This window comes from Trichoplax adhaerens, genomic scaffold (genome assembly GCF_000150275.1).
Source record: "Trichoplax adhaerens TRIADscaffold_1 genomic scaffold, whole genome shotgun sequence".
In the NCBI taxonomy this organism is placed as follows: domain Eukaryota; kingdom Metazoa; phylum Placozoa; class Uniplacotomia; order Trichoplacea; family Trichoplacidae; genus Trichoplax; species Trichoplax adhaerens.
Window position 1 is genome coordinate 3,747,003 of NW_002060943.1, and position 25,404 is coordinate 3,772,406.

Genomic DNA, 25,404 nt, shown 5'->3' on the forward strand with positions numbered 1-25,404 from the left:
ATCTCCGCATAAATCTGTAGTTGATAAAATGGAATTAAGATGGCATGGTGCATAGAATGATAACTGGCACATTAGTGATACCACTACGCATCTCAGCTAGCTCACAGAACTAACCAATGGAGCAAACAAGTTGCGAATATAATACTTAGAATGTCTATCGCTAATCTAGGAAATTTATTTATAACTTGTTTATTATTTTTCCATATAAATAATTTAAGTAGATCATTATATTGTAGGCCTCTGCTAGGGAAACTTAAAATAACTTGGTGATAAGATCGCTCAAAGAACTCACTTATAGAACTGGTTAGACACTGCAAAGTAGCCTGAAGCGTAAAGTCCATTTTTTTAATTCTATGTTGTCTTCCCATAAGTGATATATATATATATATATGTATATTATGGTTTAAGGATTAATGTTAATCATATCATATGATGCCGGCTGTTCCTATGATGACCATGATAAGACAGTGACTGCGCGCAGTATTAATTCCTGTAATTTATTCATACCATGTTCATTGCTTCATATGATATATGGCAAACATATACCTTATACTGTTGGCAACAAAACTTTCAAACAGTAGTCATTGCAGAATGGATTATTCAGTTATTCTCTGAATTTATAATTATCGACCATGTTCGTTTTCGCAATATACCATATCCCGTATATGCTGTGGCAGTACCATAGACAACAAAGTAGCATATGGACCTGTGGAACCCCATAGATTGGGTACTTAAACATAGCCCACTATTTTCATGTCCGATCTACACTATAAGCGATTAATGAGAAGTGCTATTAGAGGGTCAAGAATTTGTTAAGTCTCCACTATGCCCCGAGCAGGTAAAAAGCATGGCAACAGTGGGCGAGCACGCGCACTGGCTTGTTCTCATTACCGTGACAACGGATATCCCCCATAATAAGATGTGAATATCAGCAAAGATAGTTTAATTCACTGCTATAGACTGCAGTACTGATTCTTGATTGATTAACATTACTATTTCTAGTAATAGATAGTAAAAAGAATATTATCGTACAAGGCTCAGGTTGGAATTTGAAATCTTTCTAACTATATCGATACCAAACTTAGTAGCAATGGATGGAATATTCCCTGGTAAAAAAGTAAGTCTGGAGATAATTTGATCACTTCTTCTTGATGGAAATGATTCTACAAGAAGTTACTTTATCGGCTATCACAGTTATAAGACCGTTTTATGAACAACGTTAAAATTATGTTGTAAATTGACTACGGTATCGATATGCTTCAGATAGAAAGTAACTTGCTTATGGTATAAGGACGGTACCAAATAGAATAGACATGATGTTAGGATTGATCTCTAGCCGCAAATGAATGCAAATATCATCTTTATAAGTATAGAATTATTTCCATTTCTCTCTAGTATTTTTTCAGACAGAGCTAATTGACGAGGACGTCAGGAAAAATGATATAGTTTTGGTGAAAATAAATTTCTCTTTATAATTTCGTAAAATAACCTAGATAATGCTATATTAGTTGTTTTACGTCTATGTTCTTAATCAGTCCTAATATCATTTTCGTTAATGTAAAATTGATTGGGAATTTACTTATTACTTGCTTTAACCCTCATTTAAAATCAGCTATGGGAAGTTATCAGTAAATGACTTATTATTCAAGAAGCCGAATCACTCGTAATAAAAAAGTACAAGATGATTACATTAGTGCTGCTTAAATTGATCTAAACTTATACTGCAAGTAAATGTAAACATCACCTTCGCCAATATGGTGTTACCTATGTTATTTTGCATTTTAACTACTATAATGCAAAACATAAATTGATCACCATATCAACAACTACTAGCTATACTTTTATCAAATTATATGTCGCACATCACAAAATAATAAAGATTTCATTGCATTAGATGATCCCTGCTTATCCCCTAAATCAGTTCAAGCCTGGATTTGCTTCAATAGCTATTTTGATATATTATAATCTTATCTTTACTTGATTTCATATGCGTTATCATTAATATTACCCACGTACATTGATGGTAGGAGAAATTTATTTAAAAAATAAGGCTATCATAAAAGTGTTATAAAAGTGGAAGTTAATTTATTGAAGTTAATTTACTGTTAGTAGCGTCTGTTAGTTTTCAGGATAATAAAACGTTTGATTTTAATCTCCATTACTATAGGACGCTAAGCAAGGAAGAAGGTCTAACAAACCTAAAGCTAATGCAGAAAATCAAAATGGATCAGCAGATAACAGTGCCGTTGCTAATGGAAGTGTAGTAAGTCTATACCATAAAGCATGTCTTAATAAAATGATACGTTAATTTTCTTAACGTATCAAATAAAGCTAGTGGAAAATAGGTCCTAAAGTTTAACAATTTTGGATCATATATATGCAAATTGGCGTTCTATTCTAGTCATTATCACTCTTAATCTCAATAGAAATGTTATATAAGCAAAGTTATAACATTGTAATATTATCTAGAATGGCAATGATGTCCCTCCAAAGGCTAGAAAGAGAGACGGATGGGCTAATGATGCTAAGAAAGGGTAGGCTGCGGGATCAATAGTTTATCATTTTGGAGCTGTTGATTCGTATTGATGCAAATACAATATGAAAGCTTATTTATGCTAAAACGCTTTAATACTATAAGCAAATTTATAAATTATCATTTCTCAAATCAAATATATATTCCAGGAAAAATGCTAACAAAAAGGATACAGAAATTGAGTAAGAGAAGCAATTAGCTCAAGTAGATCGTTATCACTTGTACATAATTATGTGAATCGTGTTTCTTCAGACAGCAATCAAACTAACCTTCTGTATCTTTGCTCTTACTATTTCGTTAGCGAACGTTTGAAAGCGACTACTATTAATCAGGATGACGGCGAAGGTATTCACCACGTTTTGAATCTCGCTGTCTTAATCCTCGGTAAAAAAAATATAATTGTTTTAAATCTATACTTCAAAACCAACGTAGATAATCCCGTCATACCGGAGCTCGAGGACAAGCAGGAAGAAGAAGAAATCACTTACGGAATTGCTGCTCCACCAAGGTACTGCTACGATTTTTCATCTAATGTAATTATTTTCTCTTTTATTTCGATAGTTCATAATTAATAGTATTACTTCAAAATTTTTATTAGCATAAAAGCCAATAAGGTAATAAGCTATAAGGAATTGGATCAAGATTTACAGAAACATGCGTCGTTACTAATTATGGTAATTTCAGTAATTCAGTTTATAAATCGCTGTTGTATAATAATTATAATAGTACTAAAGCTTAAAATTCTCACACTAACAACTTGATGTATAATTAGGACGGAGAAGTTGATTTAAAACTATTGGCAAAAGGCTTAGCGCCTGCAGAAGAAGTCGCTGAGGTAATGATTGCTTTTCGATTTATAGGAAAAAATATAAATTATTTCGTCGAGTTACTGAACGACAACTACTTGATATCATTTACTATAATAAAGACCGATAGGCAATGGGAATGGACTACTTTATTTACTGAAGTTTCTTCCGAGTTACAAACTGAATTAGAAGAGAGAGCAGCAAAGGCAAACTTTAATTCTTAACTCCATAAAATCTACTAAATTATAATGTTTAATAGTTGAGAATGACATATTTCGACATAAGGTAATGTATAAATAGCAGCTGTATCTGTTCTAGATATTTATTGTATTATAATCTTTACAAGTTTTTCTTTATGCCAAAGTCCATTAGTTCTATCACTACTATAAACATAAATTATTCGATCATTCCTGACAGTAATAAAACTGTAAGTACAAGTGCCATACAATTATGTTTATTTCGAGAAGGTTTCGTACGTGAGATTATTATTTGTTACTTTTCTGCCTAATCATACTAAGATTGAAATACATTAAATACAACAGTTACCTACAATCAACAAAAGTACTTGCTTTAAATCAGTAATCATATTTTTCGCATTACTGTAGCTATATACGAATATACACTCCTGGTATATTCTTAATATGCTAGCAGTTAAAAATTGTGGGATTGTCCCATTCTTTCATAGTCTCCGTCTTCATCTATCCAGAAATGTACATGTTAATTTGAAGCAAGTATTTAAGATCAATTAAAGGATATTCTGTAATCTAATAACCGTCATAATAGATGAGTTGTGGTACGATGTGATAGGCAAATTGCTCGAAATTCTGGATTATGTTAGTAAATGTATAATTATATTTATTTTCTAGCTAGATCTGATCGCAGTTTCACACGGTGTTGTGTTTTTAGGCCCAGTCATAAAAGTATCTACTGTTCCTAATGTGTACTAGGAACAATTGGATACGACTATAAATTACGTTAAATAAAATTGTTTTGATTCTTACTCACAAGATTTCGCCACAGCTGATACTGTTATTAAACAATACATTGTTATTTTAAGCTTGCTTGCGAATTACTACAGATTGTTGTTAGGTATTGGAATAAATTCAGTTACGTTAAATCAGATAATTTTATTGCTCTGCTTGCAAGACTTTGTAGAGGATTTAAATAATTATACATAGTGTTCTTTTTAGCCTCCTTGCATAATCCTCCCGTCACACTATTCTCAAATAGTTTTACATGTCGAATAATCATACAGCGTGCAATTATCCCTTCAATCGCTCTGATGCAATGACGAATGATAAATCCAGAAGTGACCTAATAGCAACTATGACTTAATATGATATGTGTCTATAAGTATCTAATTTTCAGATAGTATAGAAATGCAATATTATTTAGTGATATTATACAACTGCTTTCCTTCTGAAAGGAATTCATATCTAGTATTGAAGCAGTCATAGCTTTTACTTTAAAGCATGCTGTATGAACATTATTGTACATATGCAATACAGGAAAAATAAGATTCTCTTAATAACTTATTGATTAGGTAAATATGTTGTTATACTGTAGTGGGCTGTAAATATACAGTACCTTATTTACTCTAATATACGAGCATACGGTAGTACACTGTAGTACCGCACTTTAGACAATCAGCAGCTCTAACCATCACTAGTCTCAAGATCCTGTATACCGTAACTTAGTATAAGATGGAGGTTCACGCTCTGTACTGCTAATTGACAGAGTGTGCGGTCTCGAGAGCTTCATTTGGAGGTATACATTGCTGGATAATGCGCGCACTTTGAGTTTTGCTATTTGATTTTAAGTTTATCTATCCAGAATATCTTATCAGGAATTGGAATTTAACTTTGCTATACGATATTGCGACCAAGTAGCTTTTTTAAGTACGGTGTTAGCCGTTAAAGCATAATTATCATTGATTAGCCTTTCCGGGAATTTTATTAATCGTCATTTTATCTATGTTTTGATATAATTTTATCGATAACTGCATATTTTTAAATTATTATTGTCTTAGTAAGCATATTTGATGTTTACGTAATTGCACTACATACTGTACAAATAAATTAGCTGATTTTTTAGTAATATCTGAGTTTATAGTCATCGTTAGTCTAGTAGAGATTTACATAGTAGTTACCTTAGCCTCCTGACCGATTAAACTGACTCCATCGCCAGTCACTGTAAGTAAATGCCAAAGAGTACATTGCCACTCACGGCACTACTGCACAAAACAAGACGAGAAAATGTCAATACTGTACTACTGTATACTACGAGGAATTTAGAAATAAGAATGAGGGTTTTCTAATCAAAAATTGTCAAGACAATCATTTCCTTAGTGTGTCTCCGTATGCAATATATCCAATATTAAGTTCAAAGAAACTTCTATTTCCAATTTTGATGCAAAAATGACTTTTTTGAATCTATCAATTTCTGTTCATGTAAAATGGTTTAATACCGATACCAAGGCGGATATACAATCATCGATAATTGACTTGATTATTTTATATGGCCGTGGTAGACTATACTCAGTCTTCCCATATGTAATAAACATTAAAATAACAGAAACGCTTGTCTCCAATTTTGGTGCAGAAATGACTTTTCAAAAGCTGTTAAGGCTTAATATCGATTTGCACCTGGACATTCTAATTAATCAGTCGATGATTGACTTGACTATTTTATACACCAATCACTCACTGCACTGTGCTAATACAATTAATCGAGAGGCTATGGTGATTACAGGGTACAGTAGTTGCGAGACATTTTACATTTTCGATCGACGCAGGCTGAAATTCCAAGCTAGATTGCATTCGGTTTCATCTCCAATTTATATCGCCATTAGTGCCGATCATCAACAGTAGAAAAAAAATCGTCGTGAACAGGATTCGAACCTGTGCGGGGAGACCCCATTGGATTTCGAGTCCAACGCCTTAACCACTCGGCCACCACGACCATAAACGTATAATAAGGTTCATATTGACTATAAAAATGAAAATAAGCTAAATTGTGTTGCTACGATACGAATTGATCAACCCCCATCCATACTGGAGGCATGACTATGCATTGCATAGTACTGTATGATACCGCCAACGTTACGTATTGTGTTCTATTTATAGACTGATGACCTAATAAGTAATGGACCAATGATAGTACAGCGTTATACAGTAACTGGAGATGACGTCAAGGTTCCTCTAGTAGGCTATGTGCACGTTTGGCTAGCCAGTGATATATTTCAAAAGTCTTGTTTGAGACTCTAGATAGCTAAATATGGATGTAGCTCACCACTATATGCTGTCTCAAGTATATCATAGGTGCCATATAAAAGTATCATTTTTGGGTAACACATACGGTAGTGGAGTAGACCGAAGACACTTCCGGAACCAACCAGAACAGCTGCAAGCAGGAGAACGATTTGACTGAAATTATCCCCCAAAACTAAGCCAGAGAGTGTTTAGAATGATTCTGCATAAAGTATGCTAGTGCCTTAGGTTAGATTTTGCATGTGAATAAATAAATAAATAAATGGCAGCTCTGCCTAAGGTGATTTCATAACTATCCAGTAGAAAATTGAAATCTATTCTTCAACGGTATGCGAGTGCGCCTAAGCTTCAAAGGTTAATTTGCCTATGAGTGTCATGCTTGTATGATATCATTTTAGCTAGCATTGGTAGCTGAGAAATCGCATCGATATTGTCTACTCTAACATTCTTCTTCATTCCCAAAGGATAAATCATCGACGTAATCGTTTGAAGTTATTATTATTATCACTTTGCAAAGGCGCTTGATAGCTCTTCAACATTCCAGTATTTATACAGAGTGGACTAGATCTACATCCAGTTAGCAAGACTTCAAGAGAGACTGTAGGGACCCTGGCCGGTCGAGTGTTAATACTCTACTATTCAAAAGTTTGCATTGATCAACGACTCTACCTTATATTGATTATCCTGCAACTGTGAAGATCCAATTCAAGTCGCTTTTATTTATAAATTACTGTTCAACCGTTCAATTTTATCAAAACTTTAAAAAGCTAGTTAGATAGATTAGCGATTACGACTCCAATCGACGACAATAGCGTTGATAACACTGTTTAATAATCGATACAGTCTAGCCTTGGGTAGATAACTGCCATCAACTTTTCTAGAACACAATTTCATCCAACTAATGTTGATGTAATGAATCATTCAGAGTAAAAGATCAAATTATTTTATTTCTTCTTATTGACGCGAAATCAATTCAGTATTAATGGAAAGTGGCTGTTCTACTCTATCGAGCAAAGGCCTAGACAATCAACCCGGTGAAAATAATTGCTTTCTCAACTCAGTTATTCAGGTAATTAATATACTTGTTCAATTCATTGATAAAGATGGAGAAGATATTTTAATAGATCTCAGAACAATTTGTCGTTTGATTTTGATCGATTGCATGCCAGGATTGCTGTTAAGATCAAATTACAAATGCATCATCGTACGTACATTATGATTGCTCCGATAGGTTATACTACACAATTGGATATTACACAGTATTAAGATAAGATATTATATCAGGCAAAAGATCAACATTTTCTTCTAGTATATAAACTCGATACTTTCGTTCTATTAAAAGTTAATAATTCTAATTTTAGTTACACGACTCTTTTAGTCATTTACGATACTGTTTTACTTTAAGTATAAAAAGTGAAAAATAGCTATGCCACTGCCACTGTCGTAGTGTCGTTTGCGTAGACTCTAACTCAATTTCATGTATCCCCCGATACACTACCACGTAATGATTAAAGAGAGTAATCCAATGTGGTAGAATAATAGTGTAAATTTCTCAGTCTTTAAATTTTAATAGAATAATAATGATCAAGCAACCGAAAGCTGCATAGTAATTACTGATCCAGTCTAATAAATTGAAATTAGTTTAGCTGGTTACATTTTCATGAAGGCTATAACTACAATCGAATGAATGTATTAGTTATACAGCTTATTAAATTCTCTTACTTAACTACAACCTAATGCATATATTGAACAGCTTATCAAATCTCTTATCGCATATGATTTCAGGCATTATGGCATATTGATATCTTTCGTGATAGCCTTCACAATTTAAAAGACGATAGACAAAAATCAAATAATATTATCGAAGCTTTACAGGTAAGCCCAAGCGTAAATGCTCATAGATAAGTAATAGATAGCTTTGCTATAGAGCAGAGTATCGAGACAATATTCATTTGGACAAACAGAATATTACTTTGATTGAAATTAATACCTGAAATTCTGTTTAAGTGATCACTAACCATCTCGATTCAATAACATCTCACTACCTCTCATAACTAACTGTGGTAACGATTCTATTTATTTATAGGTCATTTTTGATAATTATAAATACTGCGATTTTCAAGTCTTAAAGCCTGATTACTTAAGAAGAGTACTGGCTAAGCTTAATGTTGATCGCTTTCAACTGGGTCAAACAAATGATGCCGTAGAGTGTTATGTAAGTTTAAGTACGGACATTTTGCCCTATTAACCTGTATCAACTTTGTATTGATCGCACTTGAAAATGTCAGTAACAAATTTAACTATCCAAACTTTAAAATAATCGCATTTTCGCAAATTCATACATGAAACGCTACTATGTAAAGATTTTTAAATAACCAATAAAATTTTACAAGAATACAATTTATGGCTGGAACACATCCTAAAGACAATATTATTGCTATTAAATTAGAATTTCTACTAATAAAACAAAGGAGACCTTTATTGGCTAACTACGACGCAATAATGAATTTTCAGTGTGCGCTCCTTAAAAAATAAACTATTTCTACTAAACTCAAAATTATATCCTATTGTTTAGCCTACGAAAGGATACAATTAAACTCATTTATGCAATCCTTATACCACTAATACAAATAACAGTAGCCTACCAGTATTTCACTAATTTGCATTCGAATATTGATTACGCAGGAATATATCCTAGATAAAATACATGAACACTCAACTACAGATGTTGATAGCGCAACATGTGAGGATGATGGCTGTATTACTCACAAGAAGTTTACTCTTACATTGATAAATCATGTAAGATTTAGTTAGTTTAGCCACTAGAATCCATAGTATATCACTAATTCAATAACTTGTTTCTGCGTTGAATTTTAGCGTATCTGTCCCTATTGTGAGGCTACCTCGGAGCCTGAACCATTGAGAATACCTTTGCTTTATCTTAATGTTTCCGAACTTGTGTAAGAATGCATTCTCCTATTCTAACTTATTAGAATAGTAAAATGAAAGTACAAGATTTTCAATTTAAGTGAATTATTCACGAAATACATATTTTTAAACTATAAAGCGTTCAGAAATAAAATTAACGAATCGGATTGTTTTACAGAAATGAGATTTACATACCGTCAGGTCGTGATAATGATTTTAGAAACATTACATTCGGTAAAATGCTTCGATCTGTTTTAGCTACCAAAGAATCATGCCCTGTAAGATATGGTGTCACGTTATAGCAAATTCGCTATTGATACTCAATTTATTGCTTGTCTTCAAATAACATTCCAGAAGCTTGATAAATCAATTTGACCTTTTGATAGGGAAATTGTAGAAACATCATTAAAAGTGAATGCTATCTTACAAATTGCCCTGAAATTGGTAACCTGAATTCATTATGGCTAGCCTTGACATTGAGATTGGTATTAATGTTTTTAATGCAATTTTGTATTAACAGTTAGTATTGGTTTTTCATGGTCGACAAAGTCAGCACCAAGATCTACCATTCAATCGTTACTCTATGTCATCCAAACACGCATTTCTTTAAATGATGTAAGTATTCGGCTTGGCCTAAATAATACAAGAATGATAATTTTACGATAGAGCTTTTACAAGCCGCTAGTATTAGCACTTCAGTCTATCTAGCCTATCGTTAATTTACCGTTTAGTTCATCATATATTAGGAGCACAATGACTGAAATTTTGAATTGTTTCAGGTATTCTCAAAGGTTCTTGACGAAAATGCAGCCCAAACCACGATCGATCTTAATACCATGGTAGTTTATTATGGCATGCATTATGCCACATTCTGTCATCATACGAGATACAAGAAATGGATATTATGTGATGATGCACATATACGAGATGTAAGATCGTATGCACAAAAGTATAATTGACGTATTGATGATATATAATTTAATGCTCGCATAACAACATTAATAACTTTTTGTAAGCACTTATGCTTAATTATTGGCTATAATATTGTATGATTTATAGGTTGGTCAAACCTTTGAGGATGTAATTCAAAGTTGCATTCGTAATTGCTATCAACCAGTGCTACTGATTTATACCAATTCATCTGGAAAGCCAATGGATCCAATACCGTCAACATCTGATACCGATCAGTTAGTTAGTGAGAATCGTAGGGTGAATGAAGTAGTAACTGGTCAATTAATTGATCTCGAAGATTCTACTAGTACTGGAAGTATTCCAAAATCAGACTCTCGCTCATATATCGAATCCCAAAGCAACTATGGCGATAGCTATGATGGCGTAGATATATTGCAAACTTCACGAGTTTCGAAAGGTGGTAGCACGTCATCTACAATCACTCGATCTCGAGAACCATATGAAGCTGATGATGACTTAGCCAATACTGTAACTAGGCTACAGCAATGGTCTGTTACAGGTAAAATTTCAAAGGGTCAGCAGATGATAAATCGGGACATATCTAACAAATTAGGTGTACAAGCAACCCAAACTAATCCTTTACCATCGAATGCTTGGACTGACTCACATATTAGAAAACTACCATCAAACTATAAGTATTATGACAAAAATTCATCGTATGGTCGACAGTTTTCAGGATCAGATGCAACCTCTAATTCTTCCGGTAGATCCGACGATGGTTTGAGTTTTGTTACGGCACCTGCATCCTACAATCATCACAGAACTACGGAAGATTCTTCTAATTCCGAAATAACTGACCCAAGGCATCCTGTTAGCTCTCCTAAGTACCATAGCGTTTATACAGCAAAAGTAAATAACGAAGACGAATACAGTCAGAAAATGACTCGTACGAATTATGGCGAGAGATCTAACGTGCTTGCAGGCCATCATTATCAAAGGAAAGATCCAGTTCAAGTTAACGATAATCCTAGATCGAGTAACCAGATCAATCAATTTGCTACAATTAGCAAACGTAAGTTGTAGATAAATAATTTTATTTTTAGTTCATTTAATACATAACTGATTTAACCTGCAAACTGATAGACAACTCAGACTTATGTTCATTGTAAATTGATAAAAAATTGGTTTTAGGTCTGATCGCTTCTAATTACTATCACCAACTATGCCTACTAGGAAATCATAGTTTAGATAGTTGTGTTATTGCGGCATCTTGTGGCCAACTAGACCAGGCTAGAACCCTTTGTAATAGTGCACTGGGTAGGATACAATTATAATTATTAACTACAATATGAATATTAAATAATGATCCTACATAATAACATGAACTGAATGCGATTACATTTCGATTTCTACCTACAGATTTTTATTGTAGATCACGTTCACTAGACGACCTTGATAAGCATTTACATGAGCACGCTGATGAATTGATGTGCTGCTGCTCTGACGTGAAAGCAAAGTTGGATGAACTATCAAAATAGCATTAACGAACAATATAAGTATGGCACGAAATTTCGATTTAAAGTATCTTTCCCTACTCTTACTCGAAATGAGTATACACGAGACACAGTATAAAACCCATAGCACTAACACATGAGCATCGTAGAAATAAATTACTGTGAAATGTTTAAGTTTAAACATTAAAATAATATCTAAAAAAAATAATTTTATTAAAGAACGGGACAGATATTTGTACAGGATGTGTTATCTGTTACATTTCTGATAAAATTTAATAATTCCTCTTATGGATATTATATACAAGTTTATTTTGTAATTTAATTAAAGTGCTTATTACTTCACTTTCTCTCTATGTAGCCACTATTTCAGGTTTAGTGAAACGTTATGAACAACATCACACCGTGAAAAAATTAATTAATTGCTAGTTCGATATTATGTTCTCCACATTTATTCTATATGAAAATTAATTGATGTTGGTCTTGTTAATATATATATAATTGAATGTTGTTTCATTTTGATTATTCAACTTCGATTACAGCTTTAATATTCAAAGCTGCAAATTCTGTAACTAAATAAAGGTATACGTAAGGAAGGTACATTTTAGTAACTTCTTGAGTGCTATCACATGTAGTACATCTGTAAACTTTTCGGGAGAATTCTCGAAAGATATCGGCTTCATTTTTGTTTACATCAGTGGTAATCCCTAGGACGCTACCGCATTTCTTACAAACATGCGCCTAAAATCAACATGTACGGATGCTTTAAACCAACAAATCTTAAACATATACTATTTAGAAATTGTGCACTGTAGTGAAATTCAATGTTACCACTGATTTATCGGAACAGTTAAGCAGTCTATCTTGTAGTAGAAATGATGTGCCATGAGATATTAAAGCATCACGCTCCATCTCGCCGAACCTGACTCCACCGGCCCTTTTTCTACCCTAAGAATATTTGATGAAATACTACTGCATTAGATTTGATTTTCTCGCAATAACGAGTCCTAACTTAACGTTTAACGATAGGTAGTAAATCAATCAAAGTTACCTGAACAGGTTGACGAGTTAAGGAATCGATTGGCCCTGTTGTCCTAACCTAATTCAATCAAGAAAACATTTCATCTCAATAAAAAATTCATACTCAGCCCGAATACAGATATGCATTTGTCATATATGGTAGAGATACCTGAAACTTATCAGAAATCATATGCCTTAATCGCTGATAGTATACAGTGCCAATAAATATATTAGCCTCAAATTCTTCGCCACTCATGCCATCGTACATTCTTTCCGTACCAAAATAGTTGTAGCCAGCTTTAACATTTAAGAAATATACATATTGTGTAAGGCTAAGCATGTTATCGAACCTACGATCATCTAATCTATTATTATACCAAATTTTAAGTCAATATTATTTAAGAAAAGTCAAAGACATCACCTTTCTCTAGATATTTTCCAAAGTAATCTACGGCTGAAACTTTTTCGCTAAACTGAAAGGGTGTTGCATCATGACAGAGTCCATGAAGACTAGCAGATTTGCCTGCCATAGATTCAATCATCATGCCTGCAATAAATATACATTTTAAAAATTAATGGTATAATCATAATTTTACTGCATGAATTGGCGAAATAGGAACATTGATAGAAGGAAAAATTTTAACCTATAGTCATTCTCGATGGAAAGCCATGTGGATTGAATAATATATCAGGAGTCATGCCGGATTCAGTAAAAGGCATATTTTCTATTGGCCATAATTGACTGAAATTGAAAATTAGGTTACCATGTTTAACTGAGGGTACAAAATTATCAAACTGAGTACGATGAACTTGCATTTACATTATACCTGCATACTCCTTTCTGCCCGTGACGGCTTGAAAATTTATCCCCAATGATCGGATTTCGCTGTAATTTATCGTAGAAGATCCAAATATTAATAATAAGGGTAGGTTATGCGTAAAGTTTTAGTAACTTGCGTAAATATTTAAGGGTGTGCTGCATACCTCGATTCGGAATTTAACGCATATTCGCTGCAATGGCTTTCGACCGCTATCCGATCCAAGTAATTTAACCTAGATAATATTTGATGTCAGTCATGTTGAGCAATATCAAATTTCGAGTTAATATCTTGTAATACGTCTTGCTTTAAAACGTACATCATCTACTATTCCTTGTTCTTGGCCACGGTAGTAATGGACAACGCATTGACTTGTAGAAAGATTTAAAGTACTAAAGATAATATTAAATGGTCTTAAAGTCATATCGTAACTAACTACATACTCGTATAGTAATAATGCAATATTGCTCAAAATTACCAATAGTATGGATCTCCGGAATTTAGTATAGAACCAATTTTTGGCAATCCATCCAAATCAATATTGTCACTATCAGTAGTACCAGGAGTTTGGCCTATTTAAATTATTTCAATTTAGTAAAGAAAAATGAAAGCCAGTTCGAAGATGACTAGGAGCATACCAAATATCTCCAATCCATCAGCGGTTTTCGAATTCAGATTGATAACCTAGCCATAAATAATACATTTTACTATATCTCGCCAAATAATGATATATAATTGGAATTAATAGATTATATAATGTATGGTATTAAAACGTCGGTAAAGTTACCTCAGATTTATATATAGTGGCATGGGCAAATCCTCGTTCGACTGAACTTTTATTCAGTATCATCGCATCTTCCATATCATAGCCCTATTATTATCAATAATCATAAAAGTACAAGTATACGCATAATTAGGTAACATAACCAGCTATTGTACAGTGAATTATAAAAATTTCTGTTAGGATGGACATGCCGTATATGCTATAACAGCCACGATTGCATTAGTTCCTAGTGGATAATCATCAAATCCGTAATGATCGTAATCGGCTGTACGAACAACAGGCGTTTGAGGAGTCTATCAAAAATAATCCACGTAAAAGTAAATACTGTAATATTTATAGTAATATTATATAATCAATTAAGCCTATATTGTCTACTACAATCAGTTAAACTAACATTAACTTGTGTACCTGTATTCGATAAAGTTTGTTATCAGATCGATATTTAAAGGACTGAATAGGGGTTCCCATAGTTTGCTTTCCCATCTAAAATGTTGCAATACAAACATGACATCATCATTTCAAAACCAATTACAGTCTTGATTTTAGGATAACTTTGCTTTACCTGACATTGATACATGTTACGAGGACTTTGATTAAAGTCAGAAAATGGCGTTAATCGGGCCAATGCACTGAGCATGCTGCATGGTGATAGCTCTTGATGAGTGGTTACCTAATTTAAAAGAAATTGATGATGTAGGGATAACTAATAAATTATAATGAATATTTTGGCCAATTATTATTGACTAGACTTGCATAATAACAAGTCAAAATTTTCAACATGATAAATAGTTAACCTCAGCGTATGCTTCTTCAGCAGTAATACAAATATCCATAAAGACCTTGAAATAAGCATTTAGAGTTAGAGAGAAAATTCTAATTCACTACTTACAAATGAGAATATAAGCTATTGGAAACAAGATAAGAACCAAACACAAGCATTACATTAGTATTACACTAAATTTGTAAAATCCATTACTTGCTCAAAAGTACCAATCATTTCTTGTTTTTGCAACCGTAAATTTGTGACTGGTCTAATCATACGAGCTGGGGACGTAAAAAGATACAATCCGTTGTAGAGACCGCTAATTCCGTCATGGACTAATGCAATCTCCGTAGATGGATCAACCTACATCGGATGGCATGATGGATTACTTAGTTTTTATTTATGTGCTGTTGCTATCCTCCTCGAAATTTATATTGTATGTTAAAAGGACAAGGATGAATTACTGAAGCTTACCATATCCATGTTATTTATCTTTAGATATCGTAATTTATCGGCGATTTCTTTTCCAATTTCCTTCTGAATATACCCCACAATTTTGCCGTCTAATATTACTACATGCGCGGAACTATATTCAATAAGTGGATCCGATAATGATAGCATTCCCAACTCATACAGCGTGCTAACTAACTTAGTTGTATCAGACATTTTGGTTACGACCTATATTTGCAAGATAGGAAATCCTTTCAATCTTTATTTTTCTCAATGTAAGCCTATTAAATGTGTACGAGTATATACAGTATTGAGTAAAAAAACAGACGCGACTGAACCTACTTTGCAGCTAGCCGCTAAATGATTCAACAAACCACATGGAGCACCATCAGGGGTATGAACGGGACAGAGAAACCCTAAATTATCAAGAAAGGCATTAAATTGCAAATATTATTAAATCTATTTGCTAGTAATATATCCATGCTCGTAAATTGCAAGAGAAGTTTATGTGCACTCCTGCTTTGGCTCGTCATCATGTATCGACATGCTTACCCCAAGCTTCAGGAAGTAACTTACGAACAGCGGTGGTACGCATTTCAGTAAAGAAACTACCCCGATGAACACTTCGAAAATGTGATACGAATCTCATAAAATTTAACCGATCAGCTACCAGAACATAACCTGCAACCTTGATACAAAAGAGAAAACATACAATTAGAAACTCCTCGAAGCAATGTAATGTAGTATAACACGATAGTAACCTGCATTAAGCCTAAATCAGCCCTAGCGACTAAATTCCCTGTGGCCAAAAAATACTCTAGTTGATTCGGTATATTAGTACCATTATTTGCAGCTCTAACTATAGCATCTGCAAGATAGAATCATTGTACTTATATATTTCTATTTAGAAACATAACCAAGCAATCTACTTCGTTAAGTGAAAATATGGGTCTTTATCTAAAGTAACTGTGAGTACAATTACATAAATCAAATAGCAATAAATACTTTCTAATTTTTCATCGTTGGTTTTTGCCATATACTTCAAAATTAAATTCTTAACCCTCGATAGCCATAATTCTAATTTTTCCTGTAATTACCAAGCCATCAGTTAATTAGCATACAATAGCTAGATCAGAAATGACACTAGTAACATGATACTGTATAATGATAAATGATCACTTACTTTTAATACCATTGAGTACATATGACCACCTAAGAGAATTTCTTGATTCATTGGACTATCTTGTGACTCTATTTGACACTCGCCATTTGCAACTGCGTATAATTTTCGAATCATGTAACTGTATAACATAAAACATATTAACTGTTTAATAATCACAACTACGGAAATAAGAAAACATTTTTTCTTAAAAATTTTAACTATGATATACTTACATAAGTAAATTAAATTTATCTTCATTTCTATCCAGGTGAACAGCTATACAATTTCTAAGGTTATTAAAAAGGCAATTAGACATCAATATTGCGGTAAAGAGTAATTAAGGCCCATTTAAACAATAAATAACGCATTGGATTGCCAGATTTTATTTACTTCAATAAATAATTAGCAACATCGGCATCATAGGTCCATTCCGGTAGATTCATTTTAACACGAAATTTTTCTCCTTGATTTAAGTAAACAATTAGAGTTCTTACATTGTATGTTGATTCATAATATAGAATGTCACACCAATTAAATACTGAAGAAACGAATATCTTAATTATCTTGGCTAATGCTACACATTAATGCTATCTCCTCACCGATATGATTAAGAATATCGTCCTGTGTATGAAGCATTTCTTTCTGAAATGCATGTAGCATGGCTTCTACACACCTACATAGCAATATAAGTTAACATCGAGGTACTATTAATTCGATGGACTGTCATCCTTAACCAATTTTCGTATTTGAATTTCAAAGTCATAATTTTAATTACGCTTTAGTATGGGAGTTATCTTCATTGCCTTTGACAATTTCAGAAAATATGAAATAGTCGGTGGTTCGAATTAAAGCCTGTTAAATTTGTACCAAAAACGACGTTGATTAGTAACACCGTTAAGTAAAAATTGCACTACGTTTAAAATAAACTAGCCTTTAGAATGAATACAACTGGTATAAAGAATAATTCTTTTCGATAAGGAATAGCAAGAATGCAAACACCATCTGATCGATAATGCAATGTCATTCTCTAAAGGTATAAAAGGAAAATATATGGTATAAAGATATATATTTATTGTGATATTAGTTTATATCGAATGATAATGTTTAAAATAAATTTCGAAACACCCTATTAAGATCTTACAGCAGCGGATTGATCTCTACGAACGCAGCGTATGATAATACCATATTCCGAAAATGATGCTCCAATATTTTTCCAAGATGGACGCGATATTGCCATAGGCTATATATGTATATATATATAATATTTTCATAGAAAGTATAAATTATGGATTGATAATTTATAGGCAAACGTATCAATTGAGTAACTTTAATTTTGGTCGTAACGATAAATTACGAAGAGAATTAAATATTGGAATAGTACCAGCTACCACTAAGATGCTTACGTAATTCCTCCTCGGTAGTACTATCATTCGTATGACTTTTTCTAAGCCATTAACTATAAAATATCCACCAGCTTCCTGCAGTGGTCAGATCGTTCATACAACAAGTATTAGCGTTGTATAGTATTGTGGTAGAATAATATCACGATAGTTGTAACATAAAATAGCACTTTAATATCTTAGTATAATGGCTAATCAAATACGTTGTAACAGAAATTGCAAGATGGTCAATTTTACGAATACTTACTTCAGCTTCATCATGGTGAGCCACTAATTGTTCAGGCGTTAGATTATACAGTGAGCAATTCTTACACTATATTAATTCGGTAGTAGCAAATACGATATGTAAACAAGTTGGAAATTTTCGGAATGCATTATAACAATAGCTGTCAATTACAGACCTTGACCATCATTGGGATGCGACCAAGAGGTATTCCTAACGATCCAGAAGTTTCTCCATCGACATCCCAATTGATAGTAACTTGAAAATTTGCACCATAAGTTGATCCTAGTTCTCTACACTACAATATATATATAACAATTTATCACTGAAATGTTCGTAGACTCTATTAGTGTTTGCATACAGTCTTAGCTTTATCATAGTGACGAGTATAGTTTATAATAATTCTCTTTCTATCAATTAAATGTATAGTTGTTTTGCCATAGGATATATGTTATTCAATCAAACCTCTGCTGGATAAAGTATTGTATTGGATGAATAGCTGCCAGCTTCGCTAACAGTTGGCTTACCAATTAAAGCATCCTAAGCAAATATAGAGAAATCGTTCAAATTAGCTAAGCAGCTTTAGGATTCTATGAAGTTTGATACGAGATTGACTTCAATTGTTAGTGGTATAATTGTCATGGCTACCTTGAAGTATATTGAAATTCGGCGGCCATCATTTAGTTGCAATTCTTCCTGTCTAATATCCTAATACGTTCAATAGTTTATCCATTTTTTTACGTATTAATTACACATGCAAATAGCATTGATTACGACAAGGCTAACCCTATACCACTTGATAAGCCGTGACAAGTGCATGCATTCAAATTACTTCGACCATATGATTAAGGTTAAGCAAGAGTTTAAGTTACAGGATCTTTATACCACTATCTATTGATGCAAGAATACCTTAACAGCCGCAGAAAGACCATCTCGTAGTAAGAAATTGAATGACTCTATATGAGGTTGGACGAATTCTTGCAAATACTAAAAAGTATTCGTAGTTAGTAAAATATGAAATGGGCTGAAATTGGAAATTTAATAGGCGATGGATAGCTAGATTGCAGGGACAATAACGGACATACGAGTATTAATTATATATACGTATAGACAGAACTATTGGAGTATGATCCATTCTTGTATATGCTATACTACAGTCTACGAAACCAATACACAGTTAGTCAAGCACGAAATGAGCTACAATCCAAATTGGATACGAATAAACAGCTCGATCATCGAGGTAAAGAGCAACTATGTCATTTAAGCAGACTGTAATCAATGTCAAGCTATCCACTGACTTTCATTGTATCAACAACTTAGGAGAAGGTAAGCCATTGGAGCATACGATCGCTATCTTTGTCCTATACTGTATTAAGATCGAATAGACACTTGTACAGTATGAGTCTACATGCATGCAAACAGCAGCTAGTGTATCATCTTTGATGCAGTCCATTTCAATGGCATTAACAGTCTCCAACTCATCCTAAGGATACCAACATTTGTATGCTATTCAACACACACTGACTCTCTCTTAGTCCAAGGACTACAAACTACCAAGTCCACTACTGAAGATATTTTCTCCCAGGTCGATTGAGATATTTGCAACATCGAGCAGGGACTGTTCAGAGAAATTCAAAGGTCTATTGAAGGAGTATTTCTGCAGTAAATACCTTATTTTGCGTTGCAGCCAGTCTACCGTAATCCTTACATGTTAAATTGGAATAGCTTGGCATTTGGTTTCTTTTTTCTTTTTCTGGCATCTTGTTGGACTTTCACTTCGATTTCTACAGGAATAAATCAATTTGATCCACAGGCTTCGGCCAAGACAAAACCCAATGGCAGCCAATGCCTATGGACAGCTCTGTTGTCGGTATGCAAAGTCGTCTGTGCTCAAGTGGTGTCACTGACGATAGCAAGTGAATGAAGCTTGCGAGCGTCACGATGGTAGTATCACCCCCCACCCTCACCGTCTTGTAGGTGCTATAACGTCCATGTGCCTTCCATTGCTACACTGATAGACTAGTAAATCAATACCGTACCATGGTACAGTACGCTGTTACAACAGGACCGTTCCATTCCTACACTGATAAACAATACAGTACCATGTACACTACGCTGCTAGAACAGGACCGTACATGGGACGTCAATGGTCCGTACCTCTGGGTTCTGTAGCCTATGCTTCTTGCTCTAGAACGTCCATGTGCCTTCCATTCCTACACTGCTAGACTACTAAAACAATACAGTACCATGGTACACTACGCTGTTAGAACAGGACCGTGCATGGGACGTCACTGGTCCGTACCTCTGGAGTTCTGTAGCCTATGCTTCTTGCTACTACACAGCTATACAGTACTACGCTGGTAGGACAAGACCGTACATGGGACGTCACTGGTCCGTACCTCTGGGGTTCTGTAGCCTATGCTTCTTGCTCCTACTGTACACTACGCTGTTAGGACAGACTACTAAAACAGTACAGTAGCATGGTACATTACGCTGTTAGAACAGGACCGTGCATGGGACGTCACTGGTCCGTACCTCTGGGGTTCTGTAGCCTATATGCTTCTTGCTCCTATCCGAGAATCCGATAGTCGATCTGTATGGTACTTTACTGTACTTGTGCTCAAGTGGTGCCATTCAATCTTCAGTGTTGAAATAACTCAAGAATTCAGTATAAAATTTCAGCCTAGTTAAACGTGTTTTATTCCAACACTGCTCGTATTAGTAGAAAAATGTCATACAACTTATCATAGTCTGCCATCATCGAGCTTTCAATTGTACTGTATTGATTTATACGTCACTGGTCCGTACCTCTGGGGTTCTGTAGCCTATGCTTCTTGCTCCTATCCGAGAATCCGATAGTCGATCTGTATGGCACTTTACTGTACTTGTGCTCAAGTGGTGCCATTCAATCTTCGATGTTGAAATAACTCAAGAATTCTGTATAAAATTCCAGCCTAGTCAAATGTGTTTTATTCCAACACTGCTCGTATTAGTAGAAAAATGTCATACAACTTATCATAGTCTGCCATCATCGAGCTTTCAATTGGACTGTATTGATTTATAGACCTGATCAGCATGGTATCAGTACACACTACTGTACACAGTGTAGGGTGTGCTTCTGCTGAACCAGCTGGACAGACACCTCATGAAAAATTGTCAGCAATCCCCGATATCATGACAATGGATCTAGTGCTCTAGAAACCTTTTAAACTGTCAGTGGACGTTTGAAAAATTTTCTAGGACAAGATTTTTGGACTCGTTTCTATCACAGCTGTGATCAATGTTGTATGCCTGTTACGAGTATCCACCTCTATACTCATATGTGTTCGATGCAGCCAAAGTTAGTTGTTGCATTGAGAGGTTCGCTTGGTATCGTCATTGATCTCTCTACAGTATATTAGCTGGATTTATCTGTCGCAGTAATAAAGTTCCTTTTTTCGATCGGCTACCATCTGTACTTCGTTATATGAATAGCATCACAATCGATGTAGTCCTGTATAAGCCAAACCTTGGACTACTAGAAATCACTCCCATCCTGTAATATTTCTAGTAGTCCATTGGCAAAGCGATCAGTAGATGGGGGATACTACTGGCAAATAGCAATTGGCGATTTCTGGATACAGACGTGCGGACGGCTGACATTGAGTTCAGCACAGCCATGCCATACGGTATAATCGCATCACAACGACTTGACCGCTTTACTATCGCTCCAATCGCTTGAATCCGTTGTTAAGTAATCAAAAGTGATTTTTTTTTGTACTGTACTAGTAGGGGTTATTGTCATTTCTAATACAATACGTTAAAACTCATTGACAATTTTTTTCCACTCCTTCAATCGTTTGCCTTCCAATCGAAGCTGTAAATTGACTGATGATTTCCTTGTTTATTGCTATTTTTAATCGTTAGACAATTTTTAAGAGAGTATGGGGCAATCAAATTCATCACGATCAGCTCCACCATCAAGCCCTACCAGTCCTACCCAGACCACAGCACCTGTACAAGCTCGGCCACGCTCGAAGACAACCCAAACACGTCCACAAACTGCGAACGTGACGACTAAAATTAAGCAAGAAGAAGTAATTCCATCTTCTCCAGTATTTGGTTCACCGTTAGAAGAAAACGATTTCTTTATTTCTAAAAGCTCACCGCATAATGAATCGATCAGTTCCGATCTTGTAGTAGAAGTGGACAAGGATAAACTACCTACGGTCTTTCGTTGGTCAGGAGGTGGAAGCAGTGTTTACGTTGCAGGAACATTCACCAATTGGAAGAAAATACCTTTGGTCAAGAGGTAACCATCACGTCATAACGTCCAATTTTAGACTACTTGAATACTTAAACTTACACTTTGAGTTACTGTTGGCGATAAAATACTTGATATGAGCTAATAATGTCAATAAATCACCATGTACAAGTGACCAATCGATGCTAACCATAAATAAAAAATACTTACTTTACTAGCGTCATTCATGCTACCCATATTGTTACGGTATCACTTTGAGATAGAGCGTACCAATAATTGTTAAGATAATTAAAACTCATTTTCTACTTTCTTTCCTCTTGCTCATTCCTCCAATGTGACCTTAACTTCGCACTATACCATCATGGCTAAAGTCATAGCAATTTTGTTACCATTCTTGATATCCCTGAAGGTGAACATCAGTTTAAATATTTTATTGATGGAAATTGGAGACACGATGAGAATCAAGTGAGTATCACCAATATCTACAGTATAATTAATTAATAGAAAATTACAATCAATAAAGTAGTCGATACTCTTTTCTTCCTGTTGTAAAGACGAATTAATTATAACCAACTGCCATAATACTGTAGCGTTCTAATTGGAACAACGCTAAAATGTTTCTATGTCACTGTAGTCAATTTCAGCTCTTACATGCAATGTGGTATCACATTTCTTATTTATTAAATGTACACTTATTTTAACAACTAAGAGAATACGGATATTAATACGCATCTACATACGGGTATATTTTCATCTAATAACTTGTCTATATTGGATACCCAATTTGTAGAAAGTCATACCTGATCCTTATGGTGGTGTCAACAATATTTTAAATGTGCAAAAGAGCGATTTTGATTTAGATTCAATCGAAGCTGACTCAGGTAACGAGAAGAACGTATAGAAAACCAACTATCACGATCGACTTTGTTTTCAATTTTTTTAACAATGAACGATCTACATGTCTGTATCTACTTATTCCATATTATTGTGATAGTGACTCGTATAAGAACGAACAAGTTGATCATTTCTGATATGCCTGTTTGTACATTTATTACTTGTATTATTGTGCAGGTAAGCTTTCCAGTTCACCAGATGGAAGTTACACCTCAGAAATACCAGCTACTCTACAGGGTTCTCAGGCTGCCCCACCAGTCTTGCCACCACATCTCCATTATGTCTTATTAAATCAAGACCCGCCATTACAGGTAATCATTTTGTAATAGAGCTTATAACCTAATATATGTCTTTACTTTGTCCATTTATACTGTATGTTAATTTTTACAATAACATTCACATATCATACTCTATTGATGTACTATGATATCTATACTCAATAGGGAGAGCCGACAATATTGCCCGAGCCTAACCACGTTAGTTTGAATCATCTGTATGCTCTATCTATTAAGGTACTATAATAACTTTTGTTTTTTTTAAAGCATGCTACATTTTAAGAATGCTAGCCCACATTGCAATTATCAGGCTGATATCGTCTTCCTTCATTTAATAGGATAGCGTTTTAGTGCTTGGAGTTACACATCGCTACAGGAAAAAATATGTTACCACGTTGTTATATAGGCCATTATAACAGTATTTCTTTCAATTAAACTTTATTTCTCAATTCAAACTGAAAGCAACACTTGGATCGCCGCCGCTGTTAATTTCAAGAGTTGCTTAATACTACCAAAGTAAGCTTTGCTTGAGATACTATCAACTATAAGTCGATAAACTTTATACCTGCTTATGTACAGTACCATGTAGTTTTTACTTTCGCTGAAAGTAATTTATACTCATACCTGAAAGTGAATAGGGTCAAGTATAAATTAAACTAGGAAAATATAAAACAATATCACACCTTTTTGTAGATATGTCGATGTTATGCATGATAATTTTTATGTTGCTTCATCACATATTAATTATTGGTCATTCTCTAGTAGTGTTTGAAGTGAGTTCGATACAGCTTGATAAAGTGCAAGGTCATTTCGTATTTGTGATTGCAATATACCTTAAAAAGTATAGCGCGAGGAACAGATAAACTTTTGTTCTTTTATACTATGTAATCTTAACATGTGCACTTGCATGCAGCACTAAATTTGGTCCGCTAAACTGAAAAACACTAAAATTACAAGTCAACAAATTTCTTATGCAATGTAATCAAGTTTATTAATGTATTACCATTATGAGATGAATGTCAATTGTACAATATGAATTATCGAATAAGTATAAATTAAATCTGTTTTATGATTTTAAATTCTGTACGAATAAATCAGATAAATGCCTATTTTATGGCCATCTAAAAATTAAATTAGCCTCAATTTTTTGAATTAAAAATTAATTCGTAGCACCGGAAAAAAATAATTTCTAAATACAATGCATTAAAAAAGATGCGAAACATTATAGCAATAACTGTAATCCATCTATTTTCATTTGTAAACTTTCAAGGTCAATAGATAGATGTAAGCATAAGTTTTAACTACGTTTCCTAAACTATAAAATACGCGCTTATTAATATAACCTTGCACTGTAAAGACAAATACTCAAATGAGCACGCAGCTACTGTATGCTGTATAAATCAACATAGAATG

General features: G+C 34.0%; 5 protein-coding genes across 5 annotated transcripts; 3 read left to right on the forward strand and 2 right to left on the reverse strand.

Moving 5' to 3' along the window:
- Window positions 1-825: 825 nt before the first annotated feature.
- Window positions 826-3,563, forward strand: TRIADDRAFT_51660 (uncharacterized protein; the record flags this gene model as incomplete). Its single annotated transcript, XM_002107753.1, has 11 exons — window positions 826-838; window positions 1,003-1,041; window positions 1,086-1,117; window positions 2,168-2,263; window positions 2,470-2,534; window positions 2,683-2,715; window positions 2,835-2,917; window positions 2,966-3,041; window positions 3,132-3,207; window positions 3,306-3,368; window positions 3,462-3,563. 11 exons carry the CDS (start codon window positions 826-828, stop codon window positions 3,561-3,563), a joined length of 678 nt encoding a protein of 225 aa, XP_002107789.1.
- Window positions 3,564-7,590: 4,027 nt separating this feature from the next.
- On the forward strand, window positions 7,591-11,986 carry TRIADDRAFT_51661 (uncharacterized protein; the record flags this gene model as incomplete). Its single annotated transcript, XM_002107754.1, has 12 exons — window positions 7,591-7,677; window positions 8,394-8,483; window positions 8,695-8,823; window positions 9,294-9,407; window positions 9,486-9,568; window positions 9,715-9,814; window positions 9,923-9,980; window positions 10,057-10,151; window positions 10,316-10,465; window positions 10,596-11,520; window positions 11,682-11,765; window positions 11,868-11,986. The coding sequence occupies 12 exons, from the start codon at window positions 7,591-7,593 to the stop codon at window positions 11,984-11,986; spliced, it is 2,034 nt and encodes a 677-aa protein (XP_002107790.1).
- A 495-nt stretch (window positions 11,987-12,481) lies between these two features.
- TRIADDRAFT_51662 (uncharacterized protein) lies at window positions 12,482-17,272 on the reverse strand (the record flags this gene model as incomplete). The annotated part of the gene is made up of 23 exons (XM_002108562.1): window positions 12,482-12,700; window positions 12,791-12,907; window positions 13,011-13,058; window positions 13,149-13,276; window positions 13,401-13,526; window positions 13,624-13,721; window positions 13,807-13,865; window positions 13,964-14,032; window positions 14,117-14,189; window positions 14,276-14,369; window positions 14,436-14,481; window positions 14,585-14,668; window positions 14,990-15,064; window positions 15,144-15,251; window positions 15,376-15,420; window positions 15,558-15,707; window positions 15,819-16,022; window positions 16,137-16,210; window positions 16,347-16,482; window positions 16,556-16,662; window positions 16,800-16,881; window positions 16,978-17,095; window positions 17,190-17,272. The coding sequence occupies 23 exons, from the start codon at window positions 17,270-17,272 to the stop codon at window positions 12,482-12,484; spliced, it is 2,343 nt and encodes a 780-aa protein (XP_002108598.1).
- Window positions 17,273-18,085: 813 nt separating this feature from the next.
- TRIADDRAFT_51663 (uncharacterized protein) lies at window positions 18,086-20,339 on the reverse strand (the record flags this gene model as incomplete). The annotated part of the gene is made up of 8 exons (XM_002108563.1): window positions 18,086-18,196; window positions 18,360-18,434; window positions 18,604-18,669; window positions 18,758-18,877; window positions 19,045-19,119; window positions 19,228-19,287; window positions 19,489-19,566; window positions 20,250-20,339. 8 exons carry the CDS (start codon window positions 20,337-20,339, stop codon window positions 18,086-18,088), a joined length of 675 nt encoding a protein of 224 aa, XP_002108599.1.
- A 2,421-nt stretch (window positions 20,340-22,760) lies between these two features.
- On the forward strand, window positions 22,761-24,407 carry TRIADDRAFT_16636 (uncharacterized protein; the record flags this gene model as incomplete). Its single annotated transcript, XM_002107755.2, has 6 exons — window positions 22,761-22,870; window positions 23,194-23,287; window positions 23,613-23,703; window positions 23,894-24,027; window positions 24,160-24,228; window positions 24,330-24,407. Coding segments are annotated over 6 exons (576 nt in total), but the record flags the coding sequence as incomplete, so codon positions are not given.
- Window positions 24,408-25,404: the final 997 nt, after the last annotated feature.